Raw genomic sequence first — 26,737 nt, forward strand, 5'->3', positions numbered from 1 at the left:
CCCTTGTGTGGCCTTAATGCCGCCTAGAAAAGTCCATGCCTTTGGCGGCCAGTGGCCATTGTGCCCCTGGGCTGAATATAAAAATGACAATTCCCTTCTCTTCCGGGCACCTCTCACTCACATGGTTCTCTCAGATATCTCAATTCTTATTTGCCAATGTGATTGGGTCATTCTCACAGTCATCTTAGCTCCGAAGTAGGCTACAAGAGAAGACAGACACATCGGTGACGCAAATGACTCCTTGTGGAATTCCGAGGCGCATATTGAAGGTGTTAGAGCTGTCTATGTTTACTTTCCCTCTGCCTACAAGATGAATAAGGCTAACGAGCAGCAAAAGCACTAGCCTATGTCAATCTACTATCTCCCTATTCTATTGGTCAACTCGTCCTTCTACTCCAAACATAGCCTGGGACAGTTGTGGGATGAAATAGTTCTAAATTAATACAACCACATCAAAAACACTTTTAAAATCAAAGAAGATGATGCAACAGATCAGAACATTTAGCTTAAAATACTGATAAGCTATTAGCTATTTCTTCACATTATAAGCGCAGCAATGTGCACAAGGCAGCAGGCTATAAGAGCAGCAATGTGCACAAGACAGCAGGCTATAAGCGCAGCAATGTGCACAAGGCAGCAGGCTATAAGCACAGCAATGTGCACAAGGCAGCAGGCTATAAGCACAGCAATGTGCACAAGGCAGCAGGCTATAAGAGCAGCAATGTGCACAAGGCAGCAGGCTATAAGCGCAGCAATGTGCACAAGGCAGCAGGCTATAAGCACAGCAATGTGCACAAGGCAGCAGGCTATAAGCACAGCAATGTGCACAAGGCAGCAGGCTATAAGAGCAGCAATGTGCACAAGGCAGCAGGCTATAAGCACAGCAATGTGCACAAGGCAGCAGGCTATAAGCACAGCGATGTGCACAAGGCAGCAGACTATAAGAGCAGCAATGTGCACAAGGCAGCAGGCTATAAGCGCAGCAATGTGCACAAGGCAGCAGGCTATAAGCGCAAATGTTCCAAAATGCAATTAGCGGGAAAACATAATTCTCCAATTGAACCGCAAATGCAATTATGCTTGTAATGCTTTATTATAAAGGTTTATTTTTATGGTGAAAACTATCTTCCACAAACTTGAAACTCACACGCCACCTATGTATCTCTGTTAGGCTCTACACCGGTTGTAAATAGGATTCATGTGCTTCATTTTAAGATGTTATTTGACCACTTTAGTTGTGATACAAACTGTGGTAACCTGGTATATTTATGTATCTCTGTTAGGCCTTACACTGGTTGTAAATAGGATTCATGTGCTTCATTTTAAGATGTTATTTGACCACTTTAGTTGTGATACAAACTGTGGTAACCTGGTAACCTGGTATATTTATGTTTCCCAATAGATGGCAGTACTGACTCAAGACGGCGGCTAATATTGTCACCCATCAGACTATTCTTGATTTAGTCTTGTATTTACATATACTAAATAATATATGTGAGAAATTAGTTTAGATTTAGAATTGACCATTATTATGCTCATGTCTCGGAACAGGGGAACAAATAGCGAATGGAGGACATTTTTCCCGTGGTTAATTTTCATACCAGCCAGGGAGGCTATATTCCTGTTTTAAATATAAGCTATGTGCTTAATATTAGGAAGGTTGAGAAATAAATATAGTAGGCCTAGTCTACAGAAGGCCAATGGGATCCTCATCTTTCTAATAGAGGCCATCAAAACTCACACTATTGCATAGCCTATAGAAATGTTGCACAACATGAGCTCATGGGCTCTCATGAAGTGTTTGTGTTTGTTATATTGACGTCAGAGAGATTCGAGGGACAATAGAGTGCTGAGTACCAGGCAGTCAGCACGTTGAGTAGGCTGCTAATGACCATCAGCAGCATCAGAGCTTGGAGAAGCCTAATTACCATTCTTAAACTGTCACATGGAGTTTGACTGCAGTCATGACTTGTGACCAATATGGTAATACGGCCACCAAAACAGTCCTACTCCTAGCTACCCGACTGGCTGACTTGCTCACTGTGACCTTATGGGTAGTCATACTCAGTGGAGGTCAGGAATCTCACTCTCTCTCTCTCTCTCTCTCTCTCTCTCTCTCTCTCTCTCTCTCTCTCTCTCTCTCTCACTATCTCTCTCTCTCTCTCTCTCTCTCTCTCTCTCACTATCTCTCTCTCTCTCTCTCTCTCTCTCTCTCTCTCTCTCTCTCTCTCTCTCTCTCTCTCTCTCTCTCTCTCTCACTCTCTCTCACTCTCTCTCTCACTGTCTATCTATCTGAATCTCTGCCTTCCTGCCTGCCTGCCTGTCTGGTTGTGTGTCTGCCTGCCTGCATTCCTGAACACAAACATTGTTAGTGCTAGCTAGTGAGCGTAGGTCACCACATAGGCTAGCCCAGCCCAGCTCCAGCAGTCCGGTGAGCTTGGACATGACACGCAGTGACAGGAAGAGGAGAGAAGGCATTGGTAATGTGTGTGTATAAATTGGGAGTTAATATTGTATGGACTAAGGTAGTACAGCAGAGAGGGGGAGAGAGAGACACATAGATACCACTGACTTGCATTGGAAATGCATATTCATGTGTGGCAAAATGTGCCATATGGATGATAGTTAGATAGATAGAACATTTAGAAAGAAAGAAAATCCTCTACACCCTGCGCACACACTGCAGCCTTCCAAGACTGGCCACGCGTGTGTTTGAGAGGTCTGGGATCAGATGTCCTAGTAAACCAGGTGTAACTACAGCTAGAGGTCTGGGATCAGATGACAGAGTCCTAGTAAACCAGGTATAACTACAGTTAAAGGTCTGGGATCAGATGACAGAGTCCTAGTAAACCCGGTGTAACTACACCTAGAGGTCTGGGATCAGATGACAGAGTCCTAATAAACCAGGTGTAACTACAGCTAAAGGTCTGTGATCAGATGACAACTAGAGCTAAAGGTCTGGGATCAGATGACACTAGAGCTAAAGGTCTGGGATCAGATGACAACTAGAGCTAAAGGTCTGGGATCAGATGACACTAGAGCTAAAGGTCTGGGATCAGATGACAGAGTCCTAGTAAACCAGGTGTAACTACAGCTAAAGGTCTGGGATCAGATGACAGAGTCCTAGTAAACCAGGTGTAACTACATCTAATGGCCTGGGCTCAGATGACAACTAGAGCTAAAGGTCTGGAGAGACTGAGCCAAGCGATAAAAGGACACACTGTCCCCTCTGATCTTAAAACCTGGCCGTTGGCCCCACTCTCCAACGGTGTCTCAGTGGAAGTGGGGATATGCAACACACTCATACAGGTTACCCACTTGTTCATGCAGTGAAAAAGGACAAATATATGCACCTCCTATTTGACCTTTTCTAATGCTGTCTAGTAGTTTTCCGCATCACAACAATAAAACACCCCAACAATAGTTTTCCCCTTAAATTACACTCAGAGTATTCATAAATGCAGGTCAGGTGTATCGTGGGTATCCTTGGTGCATTGCTAAAAAAAAAAAAAACATCCAGCCGTCCGGGCATTTTTAGAATGAGACAGTATATTCCTTCAAAACAGATCCAGTGCAGACAGCAGAATAGGAAACCATGCGGTGCACGGAAAAGCCTGCTATTTATATTCTTATCCACTCTGCTTGTTGTTGTACGCTTCAGAGGCAGGGTTCGGGTAAACACGATGCACCCTGCAGCCACAACAAGGAAAAGTCCTTGAGAGTGGATTCTTGTAGAGGCCTTGCAGAGATTTGGACCTTTAAACGGTTTGAAGGGAAGAAACAAAGGGTGAAAAATATCAACTTCATTGAATAATGAGTTTTTCAGGATTTGTTGTTGTCTAATTAGGTACGTTGAGAGGAAGTCGTGTTTATTGTCGCGTGGAGAATAGCTGTTTTCACTCTGCCCAGTATCCATATTGTAACATTTTAGGGTCAGTGGTCGTATTTGTGACTCAAAAACAACAACAGTTTCACTGACATTCAAAGTTCAATAGTGACACTGCGACACAAACAAACAGCTAATGGATGACTATATGACCAAACAGCTAATGGATGACTGTATAACATAACAGCTAATGGATGACTGTATAACATAACAGCTAATGGATGACTGTATGACCAAACAGCTAATGGATGACTGTATAACATAACAGCTAATGGATGACTGTATAACATAACAGCTAATGGATGACTGTATAACATAACAGCTAATGGATGACTGTATGACCAAACAGCTAACGGATGACTGTATAACATAACAGCTAATGGATGACTGTATAACATAACAGCTAATGGATGACAATACAACATAACAGCTAATGGATGACTATAACATAACAGCTAATGGATGACTGTATAACATAACAGCTAATGGATGATTGTATAACATAACAGCTAATGGATGACTGTATAACATAACAGCTAATGGATGACTATATGACCAAACAGCTAATGGATGACTGTATAACATAACAGCTAATGGATGACTGTATAACATAACAGCTAATGGATGACTGTATAACATAACAGCTAATGGATGACAATACAACATAACAGCTAATGGATGACTATAACATAACAGCTAATGGATGACTGTATAACATAACAGCTAATGGATGACTGTATAACATAACAGCTAATGGATGACTGTATAACATAACATATAGGTTATACAGTCATCCAACATATAGGTTATACAGTCATCCACTAGCTGTTAGGTCATATCGTCATCCATTAGCTGTTTTTGGTTCCAGCTAGAACCTTTCTGAGTTCCATGTAGAACCCTTTACACAGAGGGTTCTACATTGAACCCAAAAGAGTTCTATCTGGAAACAAGAAGGGATTCTACCAGGAACCAAAAAGCGTTCTCCTAGGGGGACAGCTGAAGAAACCTTTCGGAACCCTTTTTCTAAGAGTGAACAGTATATAAGCACATGATAACAATTTAACCTTCTCGCTTTTTAGGCAACCGCGCTTTGACATGACCTTGGTACATTTCCCTCAGCCCTTTAGTGTGTGTGTGTGTGTGTGTGTGTGTGTGTGTGTTACACGTCTGTGTTTATTGCTTGGAGAGATTTTCAGGACAGCATGCATGAGTTTTGCCTGGATTACTAAACTATGATTTAATTAGTTTAATTAAGATACGATTCATAATCAGATTCACTCTCTGCCCTCTACATTTTCTGTCTTCCTAATCTCCCACCAATTAATCAGGAAATTGCATGGCTATAACATCTTCTCAGTGACCTCCCTCCCTCCATCCTTCCTCTCTCCTTGTGGGTTTGATAATCATCACTTACATTTAAAGAGGAGTATTTCTATGCCGACTGTGTCAACATGGTTCATTTAAATCCACTTCTCTGTGAATATGAGAGAGATGTGTCGGTGGCGTTGCAGGTATGAGGTTGTAATTAATCTTATGAAGACCTTTGAGTGTAGAAACCTACAATTACTTCTTGTTAAAGTAGTGGTTATTTTGCATAATGGAATCATTATGCATTTATGTCTGATTTTAAGGTAACAGTATTTTACAGCCCTTTTCAACCCATTTGTTTTATGAGCGGTCAAGCAATGTTGCCGTGAAAAAGGAGTATTGTACAGTTCAACATGGGTAGATTGGTTCTTACAAAGGATGAGTGCTTATTCTGTAGGGGTGATTTATGAACATCGAGAAAGAGAGGGAGGGAGGAAAAGGTATAAAGGAAGAGAGAGAAAAATAGAGAGAGCGAGAGAGAGGGGGAGAAAGGGGGGAGGGAGAGAGAGAGAGGGAGGGGAAAGAGGGAGAAAGGGGGAGAGAGAGGGAGAGGGAGGGGAGAGAGGGAGAAAGTGGTCGAGAGAGAGAGAGAGAGAGAGAGAGAGAGGGAGAGCGAGGGGAGAGAGGGAGAAAGGTGGAGGAGAGGGAGGGGAGAGAGGGAGAAAGGGGGGGAGAGAGAGGAGGGGAGAGGGGAGAAAGGGGGAAAGAGAGAGGGAGAGAGGGGAGAAAGGGGGGGAGAGGGAGAAAGGTGGAGGAGAGGGAGGGGGAGAGAGGGAGAAAGTGGTGGAGAGAGAGAGAAAGGGGGAGAGAGAGAGGGAGAGAGGGAGAGAAAGGGGAGAGGGAGAAAGGGGGAGAGAGGGAGGGGAGAGAGGGAGAAAGGGGGAGAGAGAGATAAATAGAGAGAGAGAGGGAGGGGAGAGAGGGAGAAAGGGGGGGGGGAGAGAGAGGGGGGGGGAGAGAGAGGGAGAAAGGGGGGAAGAGAGAGAGGGAGAGGGAGAAAGGGGGGAGAGAGGGAGAAAGGTGGAGGAGAGGGAGGGGGAGAGAGGGAGAAAGTGGTGGAGAGAGAGAGAAAGGGGGAGAGAGAGAGGGAGAGAGGGATAAAGGGGGGGGGAGAAAGGGGGGAGAGAGGGAGGGGAGAGTGGGAGAAAGGGGGGAGAGAGAGATAAATAGAGAGAGAGAGGGAGGTGAGAGAGGGAAAAAGGGGGAGAGAGAAATAGAGAGAGGGAGAGGAGAGAGCGAGAAAGGGGGAGAGAGAGAAAGGGGGACAGAGAGAAATAGAGAGAGAGAGAGAGAGAGAGAGAGGGAGAAAGGGGGAGAGAGAGAGGGAGAGGGAGGGGAGAGCTGGAGAAAGGAGGGGAGAGAGAGGGAGAGGGAGGGGAGAGAGGGAGAAAGGGGGGAGAGAGAGGGGGAGGGAGGGAGAGCTGAGGAAAGGGGGAGATAGAGAGGTAGGGGAGAGAGGGAGAAAGGGGGGGAGATAGAGAGGGAGGGGAGAGAGTGAGAAAGGAGGGGAGATAGAGAGGGAGGGGAGTGAGGGAGAAAGGGGGAGAGAGGGAGAGAGAGAGAGAGAGAGAGGGAGGGGAGAGTTGGAGAAAGAGGGGGAGAGAGAGAGAGAGGGACGGGAGAGAGGGAGAAAGGGGGAGAGAGAGAGAGAGGGAGGGAGGGAGAGAGGGGAGAAAGGGGGAGAGAGGGAGAGAGAGGGGGGAGGGGAGAGAGGGAGAAAGGGGGAGAGAGAAATAGAGAGAGGGAGGGGAGAGAGGGAGAAAGGGGGGAGATAGAGAGGGAGGGGAGAGAGGGAGAAAGGGGGAGAGAGAGAGAGAGAGAGAGGGAGGGGAGAGAGGGAGAAAGGGGGGGGAGGGGGGGAGGGAGAGGGAGAAAGGGGGAGAGAGAGAGGGGAGGGGAGAGAGGGAGAAAGGGGGGGGAGAGAGAGGGAGAGAGGGAGAAAGGGGGGAGAGGGAGAAAGGTGGAGGAGAGGGAGGGGAGAGAGGGAGAACGTGGTGGAGAGAGAGAGGGAGGGGAGAGAGGGAGAAAGGGGGTGAGAAAGAGAGGGAGAGAGGGAGAAAGGGGGAGAGGGGGAGAGAGGGAGGGAGAGAGGGGAGAAAGGGGGGGGAGAGAGAGAAATAGAGAGAGAGAGGGAGGGGAGAGAGAGGAGAAAGGGGGAGAGAGAGGGGGAGGGAGAGAGGGAGAAAGGGGGAGAGAGAGTGGGAGAGAGGGAGAAAGGGGGGGAGAGAGGGAGAAAGGGGAGAGAGAGAGAAATAGAGAGAGAGAGGGTGGGGAGAGAGGGAGAAAGGGGGGAGAGGGGGAGGGGAGAGGGGAGAAAGGGGGAGAGAGAAATAGAGAAAGGGAGAGGAGAGAGGGAGAAAGGGAGAGAGAGAGAAAGGGGGACAGAGAGAAATATAGAGAGAGAGAGAGGGAGAAAGGGGGAGAGAGAGAGGGAGAGGGAGGGGAGAGCTGGAGAAAGGAGGGGAGAGAGAGGGAGAGGGAGGGGAGAGAGGGAGAAAGGGGGAGAGGGGGGAGGGAGGGGAGAGCTGGAGAAAGGGAGGGGAGAGCTGGAGAAAGGGGGAGATAGAGAGGGAGGGAGAGAGGGAGAAAGGGGGAGATAGAGAGGGAGGGGAGAGAGGGAGAAAGGGGGAGAGAGGGAGAGAGCGAGAGAGGGAGGGAGAGAGGGAGAAAGGGGGTAGAGAGAGAGAGGAGGGGGGAGAGATGGAGAAAGGGGGAGAGAGAGAGAGGGGGGATGGGAGAGAGGGAGAAAGGGGAGAGAGGGAGAGAGAGAGGGGGAGGGGAGAGAGGGAGAAAGGGGAGAGAGAAATAGAGAGAGGGAGGGGAGAGAGAGGGAGAAAGGGGGAGATAGAGAGGGAGGGGAGAGAGGGAGGGGGAGAGAGGGAGAAAGGGGGAGAGAGAGGGGGGGGGAGAGAGGGGAGAGAGAGAAATAGAGAGGGGAGGGGAGAGAGGGACTAAGGGGGAGAGAGAGAAAGAGGGACAGAGAGATAAAATGAGAGAGAGAGAGAGACAGAGAGAGGGAGGGAGGGGAGAAAGGGGGAGAGAGAGAGAGAGAGAGAGAGGGAGGGAGGGGAGAGAGGGGAGGAAGGGGGGGAGAGAGAGAGGGGGAGGGGAGAGGGTGGGAGAGAGAAATAGAGACAGGGAGGGGAGAGAGGGAGTAAGGGGGAGAGAGAGAAAGAGGGACAGAGAGATAAAATGAGAGAGAGAGAGAGAGAGAGAGGGAGGGGAGAGCTGGAGAAAGGGGGGAGAGAGGAGAGGGAGGGGAGAGCTGGAGAAAGAGAGGGGAGAGCTGGAGAAAGGGGGGAGATAGAGAGGGAGAAAAAGGGGTAGATAGAGAGGGAGGGGAGAGAGGGAGAAAGGGGAGAGAGAGAGAGAGAGAGGGAGGGGAGAGAGGGAGAAAGGGGGAGGGGAGAGGGGGGAGGGGAGAGAGGGAGAAAGGGGGAGAGAGAGAGAGAGAGGGGAGAGGAGAGAGAGAGAGAGAGAGGAGAGGGGGGAGGGGAGAGAGGGAGAAAGGGGAGAGAGAGAGAGAGAGGATGGGAGGTGAGAGAGGGAGAAAGGGGGAGAGAGAAATAGAGAGAGGGAGGGGAGAGAGGGAGAAAGGGGGAGAGAGAGAAAGGGTGACAGAGAGATAAAATATAGAAAGAGAGAGAGAGAGAGGGAGGGAGGGGAGAGCTGGAGAAAGGGGGAGAGAGGAGGAGAGAGAGAAAATATAGAAAAAATAGAAATAGGGATAAAGAGAGAGAGGGAGAAAGAGAGAGAGAGGGATAAAGGGGGTATCGTGTCTTAGACCTAAGAGAGAGAAAGATAGAGAGGGAGAGAGAGAAAGGGGGAGAGAGGGAGGAGATATTTATATATATATATAGAGAGAGAGAGTATATGCTAGAGATTACGTGCATGTCACCATGCCCTCTCCACAGTAGACAGCGAGCTGACTGTACCATGTAAATGACCTCCGTCTTCCTCACTGTGGTAAAGGTTCATCGCCCTTGGAGATGAATAACCTTGCCAGTCCCTCTGAGCTACACGACAACACCTCTCCCACTCATTCCATCATAATGAAATGATCCGATTATTCACATTATTCTGCTCACAAAAGAACGTAGAGCCGGGAACTAGAAAAGGTACGATCGAAGAAACAAAAACGTTATTCTCACGTGTGAACGGCACAGTACCTTAATCACCTGATACGTCACATGCAAAAGGTTGAAGGTGAAAGTCTCGTATCCTTATGTCACGGACGATACATTCACAACGCACAGCCCTTTCCCTCGCGGCGCTTCACGCTGTCGCACCTAATGAGATGGGAAAGGAATTAGGAGAAGGGGATTGACGAGAGCTTTTACATTCACAGGACACCTGCTGGGGTCAGGAATGTGGCGTGCCCATGATAAAGGTTACGCAGGCAGGGTTTGTGTGTCCTTGCAACACGATATCTGTTCCCAGCAGGGTAGATCTAAGACATGATATCTGTTCCCAGCAGGGTAGATCTAAGACATGATATCTGTTCCCAGCAGGGTAGATCTAAGACATGATATCTGTTCCCAGCAGGGTAGATCTAAGACATGATATCTGTTCCCAGCAGGGTAGATCTAAGACATGATATCTGTTCCCAGCAGGGTAGATCTAAGACATGATATCTGTTCCCAGTGGGGTAGATCTAAGACATGATATCTGTTCCCAGTGGGGTAGATATAAGACATGATATCTGTTCCCAGCAGGGTAGATCTAAGACATGATATCTGTTCCCAGTGGGGTAGATCTAAGACATGATATCTGTTCCCAGCAGGGTAGATCTAAGACATGATATCTGTTCCCAGTGGGGTTGATCTAAGACATGATATCTGTTCCCAGCAGGGTAGATCTAAGACATGATATCTGTTCCCAGTGGGGTAGACCTAAGACATGGTATCTGTTCCCAGTGGGGTAGACCTAAGACATGATATCTGTTCCTAGCAGGGTAGAACTAAGACATGATATCTGTTCCCAGTGGGGTAGATCTAAGACATGATATCTGTTCCCAGTGGGGTAGATATAAGACATGATATCTGTTCCCAGTGGGGTAGACCTAAGACATGATATCTGTTCCCAGTGGGGTAGACCTAAGACATGATATCTGTTCCCAGTGGGGTAGACCTAAGACATGATATCTGAAGCTATGGTAACCTCTGGTAAGGGAAGCATGATTGGGTTCACAGTGGTCTTGCCTGTGACCCGATAAAATCTATAGCTTTTTAATAGGTTTGGATATTTAGTTGTTTCCGGATCTGAAGACTAGTTTTCTTCCATTTTTAGTTTAATGGGACAATGATCAACTGTTCTGATAGCAACAGTGATAGTGAGAATTAATGTATGACATAGTGTCTGAAGTTTGGTGGTGGTTCCGAAGAAGAGAAGAAGAGGTTTAAACCAAAAAACGTATTAAATCAGTAGAAAAATCAGCTTTGCTTGAAGCAGTCTTTGGAAGAATCCTGACTCTGTGATTGGCTCTTGCAGGTCTCCACTACGGGAAGGAGAGTGTCCGCAGCAGTGGAGGTCACGACCTTCATACCTTCATCTCCTCTGGGTTTGTCACGTTGGGACGCGGCCAGCCCAAAGGTACAGTACTTTTCTAGATCTTATTTTTCTTGCTCTATATAATCTTTAATCTTTTCTATCCACCTCTATCTAACCTCTTACCCTTACAAATCTTAGCTATACAAATATATCCACCAATCACTATCCCTCCATACACAGATCAGACCAAGAGTCTCCTTCTGCTGAGTCAACAATGGTACTATACTTCTGGTACAATATTTCTGGTACTATATTTCTGGTACTATATTTCTGGTACTATACTTCTGGTACTATACTTCTCTTCAGCTTTCCTCCCTCTTTCTATCTTTCTTCCCCCCCTTTTTGTCTCTCTCTCTGTCTCCCTCTATTTCACTCTCTCTGTCTCCCTCTCTCTCGGACTCTATTTCTCTCTCTGTCTCCCTCTATTTCACTCTCTCTGTCTCCCTCTTTCTCTGACTCTATTTCTCTCTCTGTCTCGCTCTATTTCACTCTCTCTGTCTCCCTCTCTCTCTGACTCTATTTCTCTCTCTGTCTCCCTCTATTTCACTCTCTCTATCTCTCGCTCTCTCTGTCGCTCTCTCTCTATCGCTCTCTCTCTCTCTCTGTCACTCTCTCTCTGTCACTCTCTCTCTCCCTCACTCTCTCTCTCTCCCTCTCTCTCTCTCCCTCTCTCTGTCTCTCTCTCTGTTGCTATTTCTTTCCCTCTCTCACTCTCTTTCCCTCTCTCTCTCTCTCTCTCTCTCTCTCTCTCTCTCTCTCTCTCTCTCTCTCTCTCTGTAACCTGCTTTACGTTCTAACCTGCTAACTCGGCTTTGTTATGCATTATTATCACCGTTGGGGTATATTCAATATTTCCAGGCATATAGGAGTCCGTAGCTATCTGTGCTTCAGTACCACAAATCAGACTGTTGGACAAGAGAACCAGTGTCTCTGAGGAAAGCTATTCTACAGTCTAACCATCACCCTTCTCTCTATGTTTCTCACACACACACACACACACACACACACACACACACACACACACACACACACACACACACACACACACACACACACACACACACACACACACACACACCCACCCTCCCTCCCTCCCTCCCTCCCTCCCTCCCTCCCTCCCTCCCTCCCTCCCTCCCTCCCTCCCTCCCTCCCTCCCTCCCTCCCTCCCTCCCTCCAGACGGTTGTCATTTGCTCAGCCCTGAGTTTCCCCGTGTGTTAAATAGTGATCAGTAGACTGGCCTGTTGTGATAAATTCTCTTCTATCTACAGCCTTTATGTCACACTATGGATATGTCATGCAACAAATTGTGTGTGTGTGTGTGTGTGTGGTGGGGGGTGCGGGGGTGTGTCGTACGCCAGTGTGTGTGTGTCCATCTCCTGCACTTTGTCTAGCTAAACTATGGCTTCTACATATACAGTGCCATCTGGAGAAGTATAATGCATCTGTTACATCGGAAGTTTGACTACTTGAAGTCAACACACAGCCAAGTGTTGTCCGTCCTCATGATTTATGGTCTTTTGGGTTGTATCAGCAGTCTTTTTGGGCGGTATCAGCAGTCTTTTTGGGCGGTATCAGCAGTCTTTTTGGGCGATATCAGCAGTCTTTTTGGGTGGTATCAGCAGTCTTTTGGGTGGTATCAGCAGTCTTTTTGGAGTGGTATCAGCAGTCTTTTTGGGCGGTATCAGCAGTCTTTTTGGAGTGGTATCAGCAGTCTTTTTGGGCGGTATCAGCAGTCTTTTTGGAGTGGTATCAGCAGTCTTTTTGGGCGGTATCAGCAGTCTTTTTGGAGTGGTATCAGCAGTCTTTTTGGGTGGTATCAGCAGTCTTTTGGGCGGTATCAGCAGTCTTTTTGGGCGGTATCAGCAGTCTTTTGGGTGATATCAGCAGTCTTTTGGGTGATATCAGCAGTCTTTTTGGCGATATCAGCAGTCTTTTTGGGCGGTATCAGCAGTCTCTTTGGGTGGTATCAGCAGTCTTTTTGGGTGGTATCAGCAGTCTTTTTGGGTGATATCACCAGTCTTTTTGGGCGGTATCAGCAGTCTTTTTGGGCGGTATCAGCAGTCTTTTTGGGCGGTATCAGCAGTCTTTTTGGGTGATATCAGCAGTCTTTTTGGGTGATATCAGCAGTCTTTTTGGGCGGTATCAGCAGTCTTTTTGGGCGGTATCAGCAGTCTTTTTGGGTGATATCACCAGTCTTTTGGGCGATATCAGCAGTCTTTTTGGGTGGTATCAGCAGTCTTTTGGGCGGTAGCAGCAGTCTTTTGGGACGGTAGCAGCACTGTACTGTACAGTAGAGCCAAAAGGAGAAGTTATATAAATTATTATACACTGGGAGATTCATACAATCTATTTTCACGCTGTCAAAACGTCCTGATTCCATGTTCATCATATTAATTACATCAGATGAGGAATCTGTCATTGATTTAATCTGTGCGGCTCTGCAGATTTACACAGTAAAGATTTATCCTTGGGTTTGGCTGACGTCTGGTCTGTTGCCTGCCCATAAACCCTGTTCTCTGTTGGGCTGGAGGAACGGATGGAGGCTTGAAATGGGACCAGGTCAGCATCAGGTGATCCTCCAATAAATCAATATCTCTCTTCCTCACCGAGAGGTGTCACGGTTTGGCTCGGCCAACCAACTGCAGAGGAATGGAGAGAGGGACAAGACAGAGGGGCATTTCTACTTCACTTCTGTTGTTCTATTGAGAGAAAAATCTTTTATTGTTCACATAAAATTAGCAGTTTCCATCTTTTCTCCTTTTTTTGTGTCTCAGTGTGTTGTGGTCCCTCAAGGCAGGACTGTTCACAATGGTATTCATCCAGTCTCTCTCTCCCTCTCTCCCTCTCTCTCTATCTCTCTCTCTCATCTTTGTAGTTCCCACATGAAACATAAGTTATGAGAATCACTGCTAGATTATATATCTAGGATTCTTTTTTAGTTTTTAGTCTCTCTCTCCCAACATCACAGGCAATTCTCCATCTGCTTCCATCCCAAGCTGTATGTTTGTGAGGCAGTATGGTGTATGGTTTAGTATCCCAGATTTCTGCGGTTACATTTGTGTTTTGTAACAATGGGTTGTCCGATATTTTTCGTTGCAGAACAAGCACATTTCCAGACTGGGATCTGAGCACGTAGAATACAAAAACAAATATCCTGGGCTAACTTGCAAAAATATGCAAACAAACAAACTACGTTTGGTGACAGTAGATCTAGGTTGTACATCCCTCACTTTCTCTGTCTTCTTTCACCCCTCTCCTCTTTCTCTCGCTTCCTCTGTCTTCTTTCACCCCTCTCCTCTTTCTCTCTCTCTCTTCCTCGGTCTTCTTTCACCCCTCTCCTCTTTCTCTCTCTCTTCCTCGGTCTTCTTTCACCCCTCTCCTCTTTCTGTCTCTTTCTCTGTCTTCTTTCACCCCTCTCCTCTTTCTCTCTCTCTTCCTCGGTCTTCTTTCACCCCTCTCCTCTTTCTCTCTCTCTTCCTCGGTCTTCTTTCACCCCTCTCCTCTTTCTGTCTCTTTCTCTGTCTTCTTTCACCCCTCTCCTCTTTCTCTCTCTCTTCCTCGGTCTTCTTTCACCCCTCTCCTCTTTCTCTCTCTCTTTCTCTGTCTTCTTTCACCCCTCTCCTCTTTCTCTCTCTCTTCCTCGGTCTTCTTTCACCCCTCTCCTCTTTCTCTCTCTCTTCCTCGGTCTTCTTTCACCCCTCTCCTCTTTCTCTCTCTCTTCCTCGGTCTTCTTTCACCCCTCTCCTCTTTCTCCCTCTCTTCCTCGGTCTTCTTTCACCCCTCTCCTCTTTCTCTCTCTCTTCCTCGGTCTTCTTTCACCCCTCTCATCTTTCTCTCTCTCTTCCTCGGTCTTCTTTCACCCCTCTCCTCTTTCTCTCTCTCTTCCTCGGTCTTCTTTCACCCCTCTCCTCTTTCTCTCTCTCTTCCTCGGTCTTCTTTCACCCCTCTCCTCTTTCTCTCTCTCTTCCTCGGTCTTCTTTCACCCCTCTCCTCTTTCTCCCTCTCTTCCTCGGTCTTCTTTCACCCCTCTCCTCTTTCTCTCTCTCTTCCTCGGTCTTCTTTCACCCCTCTCATCTTTCTCTCTCTCTTCCTCGGTCTTCTTTCACCCCTCTCATCTTTCTCTCTCTCTTCCTCGGTCTTCTTTCACCCCTCTCCTCTTTCTCTCTCTCTTCCTCGGTCTTCTTTCACCCCTCTCCTCTTTCTCTCGCTTCCTCTGTCTTCTTTCACCCCTCTCCTCTTTCTCTCTCTCTTCCTCGGTCTTCTTTCAACCCTCTCCTCTTTCTCTCTCTCTTCCTCGGTCTTCTTTCACCCCTCTCCTCTTTCTCTCGCTTCCTCTGTCTTCTTTCACCCCTCTCCTCTTTCTCTCTCTCTCTTCCTCGGTCTTCTTTCACCCCTCCCCTCTTTCTGTCTCTTTCTCTGTCTTCTTTCACCCCTCTCCTCTTTCTCTCTCTCTTCCTCGGTCTTCTTTCACCCCTCTCCTCTTTCTCTCTCTCTCTTCCTCTGTCTTCTTTCACCCCTCTCCTCTTTCTCTCTCTCTTCCTCGGTCTTCTTTCACCCCTCTCCTCTCTCTCTCTCTTCCTCGGTCTTCTTTCACCCCTCTCCTCTTTCTCTCGCTTCCTCTGTCTTCTTTCACCCCTCTCCTCTTTCTCTCTCTCTCTTCCTCGGTCTTCTTTCACCCCTCTCCTCTTTCTGTCTCTTCCTCTGTCTTCTTTCACCCCTCTCCTCTTTCTGTCTCTTTCTCTGTCTTCTTTCACCCCTCTCCTCTTTCTCTCTCTCTTCCTCGGTCTTCTTTCACCCCTCTCCTGTTTCTCTGTCTTCTTTCACCCCTCTCCTGTTTCTCGGTCTTCTTTCACCCCTCTCCTCTTTCTCTCTCTCTCTTCCTCGGTCTTCTTTCACCCCTCTCCTCTTTCTGTCTCTTCCTCTGTCTTCTTTCACCCCTCTCCTCTTTCTGTCTCTTTCTCTGTCTTCTTTCACCCCTCTCCTCTTCCTCGGTCTTCTTTCACCCCTCTCCTGTTTCTCTGTCTTCTTTCACCCCTCTCCTCTTTCTCTCTCTTACGAACAGGGGATATTGCGCTGAGCAGAGATCAGTGATTAGCTTTATCCAAGCCTGCCCTTTCAGGTCTCTGGACATTAGTCTCCAAAATGGAGGGAAACAGTTGATTTTGTACTGTGCCGTGGCTAAAGGCTAGAACAGAATACTGAGTCACGCTATTGAACCAAGACCACAACATAATTTCCTGAGTTAGTCAGAACCAAACTGTGAATCGTGATCTCGTTGATGTTGAATAAGCTGCAGTCTGTTTGGCGTGTTAATTACAGTGCGTGTGAGTATGTGTATGTGTGAGTTTGTGTGTGTGTGTGTGTGTGTGTGTGTGTGTGTGTGTATATATGTGTGCGTGTTTAGAAGTTAATTACAGGCAGTGTGAGTGTTTGTCTGTGTATGTGTGAGTGTGTATGTGTGTGTGTGTGTTTAGTTGCTAATTACAGGCACTGTGAGTGTGTGTGTGAGCGTGTGTGTGTGAGTGAGTGAGTGCGTGTGAATGTGTGTGTATATGTGTGTGTGTGTGTGTGTGTGTGCGTGTGTGTGTGTGTGTGTGTGTGTGTGTGTGTGTGTGTGTGTGTGTGTGTGTGTGTGTGTGTGTGTGTGTGTGTGTGTGTGTGTGTGTGCCTGCCTGCCAGGGTTCACCACAACACCGGATCCACAACATCGGATCCACCACAACACCGGGTTCACCACAACACTGGGTCCACCACAACACTGGGTCCACAACAACACTGGGTCCACAACAACACTGGGTCCACCACAACACTGGGTCCACCACAACACTGGGTCCACCACAACACTTGGTCCACCACAACACTGGGTCCACCACAACACTGGGTCCACCACAACACAGGGTCCACCACAACACTGGGTCCACCACAACACTGGGTCCACCACAACACTGGGTTCACAACAACACTGGGTCCACCACAACACTGGGTCCACCACAACACTGGGTCCACCACAACACTGGGTCCACCACAACACTGGGTCCACCACAACACTTGGTCCACCACAACACTGGGTTCACCACAACACTGGGTTCACCACAACACTGGGTCCACCACAACACTGGGTCCACCACAACACTGGGTCCACCACAACACTGGGTTCACCACAACACTGGGTTCACCACAACACTGGGTCCACCACAACACTGGGTCCACCACAACACTGGGTCCACCACAACACTGGGTTCACAACAACACTGGGTCCACCACAACACTGGGTCCACCACAACACTGGGTCCACCACAACACTGGGTCCACAACAACACTGGGTCCACCACAACACTGGGTCCACCACAACACTGGGTCCACAACAACACTGGGTCCACCACAACACTGGGTCCACCACAACACTGGGTTCACCACAACACTGGGTCCACAACAACACTGGGTCCACCACAACACTGGGTCCACCACAACACTGGGTCCACCACAACACTGGGTCCACCACAACACTGGGTTCACCACAACACTGGGTCCACCACAACACTGGGTCCACCACAACACTGGGTCCACAACCACACTCGGTCCCCAAAAAAGGAGTTCACGCATGTCTTCCTCTACAGCAAATTACATTTAGGCTAAATCTGTCTTACGCTTGTACAAAGTGTGTGTGTGTGTGTGTGTGTGTGTGTGTGTGTGTGTGTGTGTGTGTGTGTGTGTGTGTGTGTGTGTGTGTGTGTGTGTGTGTGTGTGTGTGTGTGTGTGTGTGTGTGTGTGTGTGTGTGTGTGTGTGTGTGTGTGTGTGTGTGTGTGAGTGAGAGAGAAACACAGAGAGAATGGTGATGGTTAGACTGTAGAAAGCTTTCCTCAGACACTCAGATTCTCTTGTCAAACAGTGATTTGTGGTTTTGCGCCCGCACGATCATACATTCTTGTTTCAGCTCACTCTTACAGTTTATACAACTTTGGAGCAATTTTCACAAGTTTGTGCTACATTTTCACAAGTATCTATTACATTTTCACAAGTATCTATTATATTTTCACAAGTACTTACGATATTTTCACAAGTATCTACTACATTTTCACAAGTACTTACTATATTTTCACAAGTATCTACTACATTTTCACAAGTATCTACTACATTTTCACAAGTACTTACTATATTTTTACAAATATGTTCTACATTTTCACAAGAACCTACTATATTTTCACAAATATGTTCTACATTTTCACAAGATCCTACTATATTTTCACAAATATGCTCTACATTTTCAGAACCATGTGTTACATTTTCACAAGTACTTACTACATTTTCACAAGTACTAACTATATTTTTACAAATATGTTCTACATTTTCACAAGTACTTACTATATTTTTACAAATATATTCTACATTTTCACAAGAACCTACTATATTTTCACAAATATGTTCTACATTTTCACAAGAACCTACTATATTTTCACAAATATGTTCTACATTTTCACAAGAACCTACTATATTTTCACAAATATGCTCTACATTTTCACAAGTATGTGGTACATTTTCACAAGTATGTAGTCACTTTAACTACTATTTAATCCAAAAGCAAAAATACAATATAGACATTTCCAAACTTTTGGAAGTACTGAATAGAAAGAACAGGTGGTAAATATAATTGTCCATACAGCATTTGACTATAACTTGATATGTATAATACATTTTATGTTGAGAAGTCCTCCTGTTTCATTATCCTTATACAGTTACATACGTAGAATAAATCCTCAGAGATTGGGCTGACGTAAAGCAGTTGTAAAAAAGTAGCACGGTGTGGTGAGCCGATCAGTTATCTGATGTATTGGGGACTAGGCTAAATATTCTCATGGTATTTCACGGAAAACGTAGCTCTTGCATGACTGACTCAAGGGTGAAAGATGAATGAATTCACAATCAAAAAAAAACACAAGATTACATTACAAGTGTGTTTTGAAGATACATCTGAAAATACTTGCTTGGCAAATTAACAGCCTTCCTCTTCTTGTAGATGTGTGAAGAAGACAGGACAGATGTAGTCTGAGGGGTGAATAGCCATCTGTTCAGTAGTCTAGAGACGTGCTGGCCCTGACTCCGCCTCTCTCTCCGCCTCTCTCTCCGCCTCTCTCTCCGCCTCTCTCTCCTCCTCTCTCTCCTCCTCTCTCTCCTCCTATCTCTCCTCCTCTCTCTGAGGGGTGAATAGCCATCTGTTCAGTAGTCTAGAGACGTGCTGGCCCTGACTCCGCCTCTCTCTCCGCCTCTCTCTCCTCCTCTCTCTCCTCCTCTCTCTCCTCCTCTCTCTCTCCTCCTCTCTCTGAGGGGTGAATAGCCATCTGTTCAGTAGTCTAGAGACGTGCTGGCCCTGACTCCGCCTCTCTCTCCGCCTCGCTCTCCTCTCTCTCCGCCTCTCTCCTCCTCTCTCTCTGCCTCTCTCTCCTCCTCTCTCTCCTCCTCTCTCTCCGCCTCTCTCTCCGCCTCTCTCTCCTCCTCAATCTCTCTGCCTCTCTCTCCTCCTCTCTCTCCTCCTCTCTCTCCGCCTCTCTCTCCGCCTCGCTCTCCTCTCTCCCCGCCTCTCTCCTCCTCTCTCTCTGCCTCTCTCTCCTCCTATCTCTCCTCCTCTCTCTGAGGGGTGTATAGCCATCTGTTCAGTAGTCTAGAGACGTGCTGGCCCTGACTCCGCCTCTCTCTCCTCCTCTCTCTCCTCCTCTCTCTCCTCCTATCTCTCCTCCTCTCTCTGAGTGGTGAATAGCCATCTGTTCAGTAGTCTAGAGACGTGCTGGCCCTGACTCCGCCTCTCTCTCCACCTCTCTCTACCGTTCTCTCTCTATCTGGACTTTATCTTTCTGAGAGACAGACAACACTGTGCAAATTCTGGTTGAATTAACGTTGTTTCCATGTCTTTTCAACCCAAAATATATGTGATGACATTGAATGGACGTGGAAAACTAATTGGATTTGCAAAAAGTCATCAACGTAAGGGAACTTTGTATTTTTTTCACCTAACTTTTAACCTAAATCCAGAAATGTTTTTGTTGATTTCATGTTATATTCACTTTAGTTAGAGAAATAAACCAAATGTGGAGGTTGAACTGACATCTGTGCCTAGTGGGACACTCCTTTCTCCAACGCCATCTGTCTGGACGACCAAGATGCCTCCTTTGAATTCCTTTGCTTTTGTTGTTTTGTCCTGCACTGTCTCCGAAAGCGAACCCCATTCCCTACATAGAGCCTTTATTTATCAAATAGATTTTTTTAACGTATGTTTGTATACTGTGAATGGTAACATTCAGCCATGCTATTGCAGTAGACATTTTCGGTTGATGTAGCTACTATGATCCAAGATACATCTACAATTCAGTTTGAGCTGATCTTCAAGTCCCCAGAAATTCTAAGAAACTTTTTTGTAAGATATCTCCTGAACACAGAGCAAATCAGAGCTGCTCTTGTCTTTCTGCTTCCTACAGTAGTGGTGATGCAATGCATTTGCAAGTCTCCCATAACAAACTGTAGTCATGACTGTGACCTAAAGTAGAAAATAATACAAAGCCTGTCACAAGTACAGGACTTTATGTATTGACTAGCCTTTTTCCCTATTCAGTGACTGTCCTGAACAAAATCAGTACAGTACATCACTGTCACATTATACCGGAGTCTGTCAGACGTGTCACATATATTTAGCCAAGCTAGGAGGTCCATAGGGAATACAAAGCTTAGTACTCAGTAGCCAGATTGAAATTGCCATTTCAGTTACGGGAAGAAATTAAAACTACATTCCACCTTGATTGATTGGAATTTTCAGTTACAGTCCAGAGAGCAGATGGATTGACAGCTAGCTATGCATGCAAATTCAACTTGAAGACTTTGATTGGTTGAAGACAGTCATTTCCACTTCCATATGCCAGTCAGTGAGGATGATTCAACATTCAGCCAAGTCATTACTTTAGACAAAAGACTACACGCCCACACAGTTTATTTATTTATTACCTAATTACATCGTCAAGCCCAGCGTTAATTCTAGTTGGTGATGGACTCAAATTGGTTTTCATGGCAATGGATGATTGTTTTTTGGTGGAAATGATGATACCAGTCAGTACAGTGGGAGAAGTAAATCTGCATGTGGACAAGTTTTAATTAATATTGTTGTGTTTACTGTGAATTTTCATTTTCAACCAAATAAGAAAAACTGCGCAACAGTCTTTTGTACCAAGTACACAAAGTGTTTGGAGAAAATTAAAGCAATCCTCAAAAAGCACTTGCATATTCTGCAATTAGACAAAACAATCGCACATCTCTTCAAGGAACCCCTGCTGGTGGTCTGTAAGCGTGGTCGCAATATTGAAGATAGCTTGTCAGGATTCTCCCAATATGATGATGCTTATTATGCATTATGGTTGAACCAAAAAAATGACATGTATCAAAGAAATGAAAAACAATTAAGTATGTATGTGAAATTGAATGAAACAATAATGTACGTCCATGCTAATAATATGTACAATATTGAATTATGTCTCCATGTGATAACAATAGCCTAATATATTCAATGTGCTATAAACGGTTGTTCTTTTTCCAGTTTCACTCAGGTCATTCTAATCAACTTAATAATTATGACACACCAACCACCGTTGTCATTAGTTGCACTAATTGCACTGTTTGTCTACATAACTTGGTGCAGGCAATTATGCCCTTGCTCTGATGAAGGCACGGTGATGCCGAAACGTTGGTGATTTACCCCCAACATTACTGGGAGTTTATGTGCAACTCTCTTTATTTTTTTTATAGCTTACTGTGAATTCTCAAAAATATATAGTCTACGACTTACAGTACATGAGTACATTCACTACTCTCCTTTTACCCAGACTAGAAGTAGATTTTTCAGTGTCATAAGTGAAAACATTGAACATTAAGTAAGAAAAAAATGGGAAAATGCCTTTTCAGAGCAACCAGAGGGATAGAGGTGCGAGTGAAAGAAATACTGCCAAAGGACATTTTCTACATTCCTGGGGTTGTGTTGTGTCATATTGACAAATAGTTTTCTTCTAAATCTTTCTTCGTTTTTATTCTGAGAATTATGATGATTCCACCATTGCCCAAAAACTTCCACTGTCGTTAAAACACTCATCTCCAAGATGCAGTTGAATCAGATTTGAAATGACTCAGATTTGATAGAATAACGACATACTGAACCATCAGAGTGCATGATTAAGAAACCGGATGCCTCAGACCAAAACATCCTCCCCCAAGAATCTTAAAAGCTTCGCTAGTGTCGTCAAGGAGACAAAGACATACTGTAAACAACAAACAGGAAGAGCCTCCTACGATGTCAAGACACACAAACCACAGAGATCCCATCTTTGTTCATTTATATGACACACTCTCTAAATGTCAACCCAATCAGCCACCTTCTTCCTCCTCCTCTGCCTCCATACACAGCATAGTCTCCAAAGATGCTGGGTGGTGTTGTCACTGACCTGCCAGATGAGCGCTGTGGAAAATACCCAGTGAGTGGCATGTTAATGTGATCCTTCAGTGATCAATGGGGCCAGAGCACTCATTATCAGCTAGGAATATGGGCAAGATTCCTCTAACGCACTTTTTCATTTTACCAGGCAAGTCAGTTAAGAACACATTTTTATTTACACTGAAAGCCTACACCGGGCCAAACCCAGACCACGCTGAGCCAATTGTGCACCACCCTATGGGACTCACAATCACGGCTGATTGTGATACAACCTGGATTCGATCCAGGGTGTCTGTAGTGATGCTTCTAGCACTGACAAACAGTGCTTTAGACGACTGCCCCACTCTGGAGCCCACTTAGAGAGAAGAGACCGGTAGACATCTCCCTCTTTGCCGCTCTCAGGTGGTGAATTCTCAGCTGAATACGGAGAGGGAGGAGATATTATGTTGGGATTGAGGGAGAAGCGTGTGATAGTGAAAAATGGGCAACGTGTTAATTGCGTAGCTGCAGAGCTAGCTAACTGCCACCTGTGTTTCCTCTCTAACGCAGGTAAACACACAGTACCAGTCAAAGGTTTGGACACACCTACTCATTCAAGGGTTTTTCTTTATTTGTACTATTTTCTACATTGTAGAATAATAGTGAAGACATTAGAACTATGAAATAACACATATGGAATCATGTAGTAACCAAAAAAGTGTTAATCAAATCAAAATATATTTTATATTTCAGATTCCTCGAAGTAGCCACCCTTTGCCTTGATGACAGCTTTGCACACTCTTGGCATTCTCTCAACCAGCTTCACGAGGTAGTCACATGGAATGCATTTCAATTAACCGGTGTGTCTTGTTAAAAATTAATTTGTGGAATTTCTTTCCTTCTTAATGCGTTTGAACCAATCAGTTGTGGAGGGGATGATGTACAGACAAAGTCCATATTATGGCAAGAACCGCTCAAATGAGCAAAGAGAAACGACAGACCATCATTACCTTAAGACATGAAGGTCAGTCAATACGAACAATTTCAATAACTTTTCAAGAAGTTTCTCCAAGTGCAGTCGCAAAAACCATCAAGCGCTATGATGAAACTGGTTCTCATGCAGAGGATAAGTTCATTAGAGTTACCAACCTCAGAAATTGCAGCCCAAATAAATGCTTCACAGACTTCAAGTAACAGCTACAGCTCAATGTCAACTGTTCAGTGGAGACTGCTTGAATCATCTTCACGGTCGAATTGCTGCAAAGAAATCTCTACTAAAGGACACCAATAATAAGAGGAGACTTGCTTCAGCCGAGAAACACGAGCAATGGACATTAGACCGGTGGAAATCTGTCATTTGGTCTGATGCGTCCAAATGAGATTTTTGGTTCCAACTGCTGTGTCTTTGTGAAACGCAGAGTAAGTGAACAGAAGATCTCCGCATGTGTGGTTCCCACCTTGAAGCAAGGAGAAGGAGGCATGATGTTGTAGGTGACATGTTTGCTGGTGACACTGTCAGTGATTTTATTTAGAATTCAAGGCACACTTAACCAGCATGGCTACCAGAGCATTCTGCAGTGATACGCCACCCCATCTGGTTTGCGATTAGTGGGATTGTTACTCGTTTTTCAGCAGGATAGTGACCCAACACACCTCCAGGGCTATTTGACCAAGAAGGAGAGAGATGGAGTGCTGCATCAGATGACCTGGCCTCAACAAATACCCGACCTTAACCCAATTGAGATGCTTTGGGATGAGTTGGACCACAGAGTGAAGGAAAAGCAGCCAACAAGTGCTTAGCATATGTGGGAACTCCTTCAAGACTTTTCAAAAAGCATTCCAGGTGAAGCTGGTTAAGAGAATGACAAGCGTGTGCAAAGCTGTCATCAAGTCAAAGGGTGGCTACTTTGAAGAATCTCAAATATAAAATATATTTAGATTTGTTTAACACTTCTTTGGTTACTACACGATTCAATTTTTGTTATTTCATAGTTTTGGGGTCTTCGCTACTATTACACAGTGTAGAAAATAGTACAAATAAAGAAAAACCCTTGAATGAGTAGGTGTGTCCAAACCTTTGACTGGTACTGTGTGTTTACCTGCGTTAGAGAGGAAACACAGGTGGCAGTTAGCTAGAAAACCCTTGAATGAGTAGATGTGTCCAAACTTTTGACTAGTACTGTATGTCAGGTTTTTCCCTCAGAGCTCAGAGCTGGAGAGAGGCTGGTCCTGCTTTATCACCCACCACAGGTGGAGAGGAGGAGAGACATTCTCAGGAAGAGTGTGTTATACTCTGCAGGAGACGAGATGAGAGGAGCACTGTTTCAAAGCTCTTCATAACAGACTAAATTATTGTCAGTTACACACAAAAAAAATTAAAAGTACTAATATCAGTACTTCATAGGGTTTATTTACTCAAATATGTTCAGGTCGTTAAAAACAACTTGCTTACATATCTCAGCTATGTATCTCAGTTTCCCACCTACAATGTGATACCTCTCTACAGTACCCTCCCTACAGTACCCTCTCTACAGTACCCTCCCTACAGTGGTGTGGTGTGAGATGTGGAGAGTGGGGGCAGAGAGGGGAAGTGACAGTTAGTTGACAGGCCTCTTATCATTGTCCAGATGACAGTAATTTGACAGGCCTCTTATCATTGTCCTTTTGCTGTAGTCCGTTTGAAACCAGTAGAGCTATTTCTCACACAGCATGGTAGGAAAATACATTCCCTTTTGTCTTAGCGAGAGAGCGAGAGAGCGAGAGAGAGCGAGACAGAGAGAGAGAGAGCGAGAGAGCGAGAGAGAGCGAGAGAGCGAGAGAGCGAGACAGAGAGAGAGAGAGAGCGAGAGAGAGAGAGAGCGAGACAGAGAGAGCGAGAGAGAGCAAGACAGAGAGCGAGAGAGCGAGAGAGAGCGAGACAGAGAGAGAGAGAGCGAGAGAGAGCGAGAGAGAGCGAGAGAGAGAGAGAGCGAGACAGAGAGCGAGAGAGAGAGACACAGAGAGACATAGAGAGAGACACAGAGAGAGAGAGAGAGACAGAGAGCGAGAGAGCGAGAGAGAGCGAGACAGAGAGCGAGAGAGCGAGAGAGAGCGAGACAGAGAGAGAGAGAGCGAGAGAGAGCGAGAGAGCGAGAGAGAGCGAGAGAGAGAGAGAGCGAGATAGAGAGCGAGAGAGAGAGACACAGAGAGACATAGAGAGAGAGACACAGAGAGAGAGAGAGAGAGAGACAGAGAGAGAGAGAGAGACAGAGAGAGAGAGAGAGAGAGAGAGAGAGAGAGAGAGAGAGAGAGACAGAGAGAGAGAGAGCGAGACAGAGAGAGAGCGAAAACAGGATGGAAGGGAAGAGAGGCAATGAGGACGCTGTGATGTTATCTCTGCTAGGGAGGCTACCTCTCTCTTGTGATGTTATCTCTGTTAAGGACACTACCTCTCTACGTTATCTGTTAGGGAGGCTACCTCTCTGTTATCTCTGTTAGGCAGGCCCTCTCTCCATGTTCTCTCTGTTAGGGAGGCTACCTCTCTATGTTATCTATGTTAGGGAGGCTACCACTCTATGTTCTCTCTGGTTAGGGAGGCTCCCTCTATGTTATCTCTGTTAGTGAGGCTACCTCTCTATGTTATCTCTGCTAGGGAGGCTACCTCTCTCTAATGTGATGTTATCTCTGTTAGTGAGGCTACCTCTCTATGTTATCTCTGTTAGTGAGGCTACCTCTCTATGTTATCTCTGCTAGGGAGGCTACCTCTCTCTAATGTGATGTTATCTCTGTTAGTGAGGCTACCACTCTATGTTATCTCTGTTAGTGAGGCTGCCTCTCTATGTTATCTCTGCTAGGGAGGCTACCTCTCTCTAATGCGATGTTCTCTGTTAGTGAGGCTGCCTCTCTCTAATGTGATGTTATCTCTGCTAGTGAGGCTACCTCTCTCTAATGTGATGTTATCTCTGCTAGTGAGGCTGCCTCTCTCTAATGTGATGTTATCTCTGCTAGTGAGGCTGCCTCTCTCTAATGTGATGTTATCTCTGCTAGGGAGGCTACCTCTCTCTAATGTGATGTTATCTCTGTTAGGGAGACAACCTCTCTACGTTATCTGTTAGGGAGACTACCTCTCTATGTTCTCTCTGTTAGGGAGGCTACCTCTCTATGTTCTCTCTGTTAGGGAGGCTACCTCTCTATGTTCTCTCTGTTAGGGAGGCTACCTCTCTATGTTCTCTCTGTTAGGGAGGCTACCTCTCTATGTTCTCTCTGTTAGGGAGGCTACCTCTCTATGTTCTCTCTGTTAGGGAGGCTACCTCTCTATGTTCTCTCTGTTAGGGAGGCTACCTCTCTATGTTCTCTCTGTTAGGGAGACTACCTCTCTATGTTCTCTCTGTTAGGGAGGCTACCTCTCTATGTTCTCTCTGTTAGGGAGGCTACCTCTCTATGTTCTCTCTGTTAGGGAGGCTACCTCTCTATGTTCTCTCTGTTAGGGAGGCTACCTCTCTATGTTCTCTC

General features: G+C 46.0%; 1 protein-coding gene across 2 annotated transcripts in view; it reads left to right on the top strand.

The window, feature by feature from the left end:
- Positions 1 to 26,737, top strand: part of LOC135505214 (protein shisa-6-like) — a 120,961-nt gene that overhangs the window by 14,003 nt on the left and 80,221 nt on the right. For both annotated transcript variants that reach the window (XM_064924389.1, XM_064924388.1), the window contains exon 4: positions 10,745 to 10,846. In XM_064924389.1, the coding sequence (XP_064780461.1) occupies positions 10,745 to 10,846 (102 nt within the window). The remainder of the gene's footprint in view (positions 1 to 10,744; positions 10,847 to 26,737) is intronic.

This window comes from Oncorhynchus masou, chromosome 18 (genome assembly GCF_036934945.1).
Source record: "Oncorhynchus masou masou isolate Uvic2021 chromosome 18, UVic_Omas_1.1, whole genome shotgun sequence".
Classification (NCBI taxonomy): Eukaryota; Metazoa; Chordata; class Actinopteri; order Salmoniformes; family Salmonidae; genus Oncorhynchus; species Oncorhynchus masou.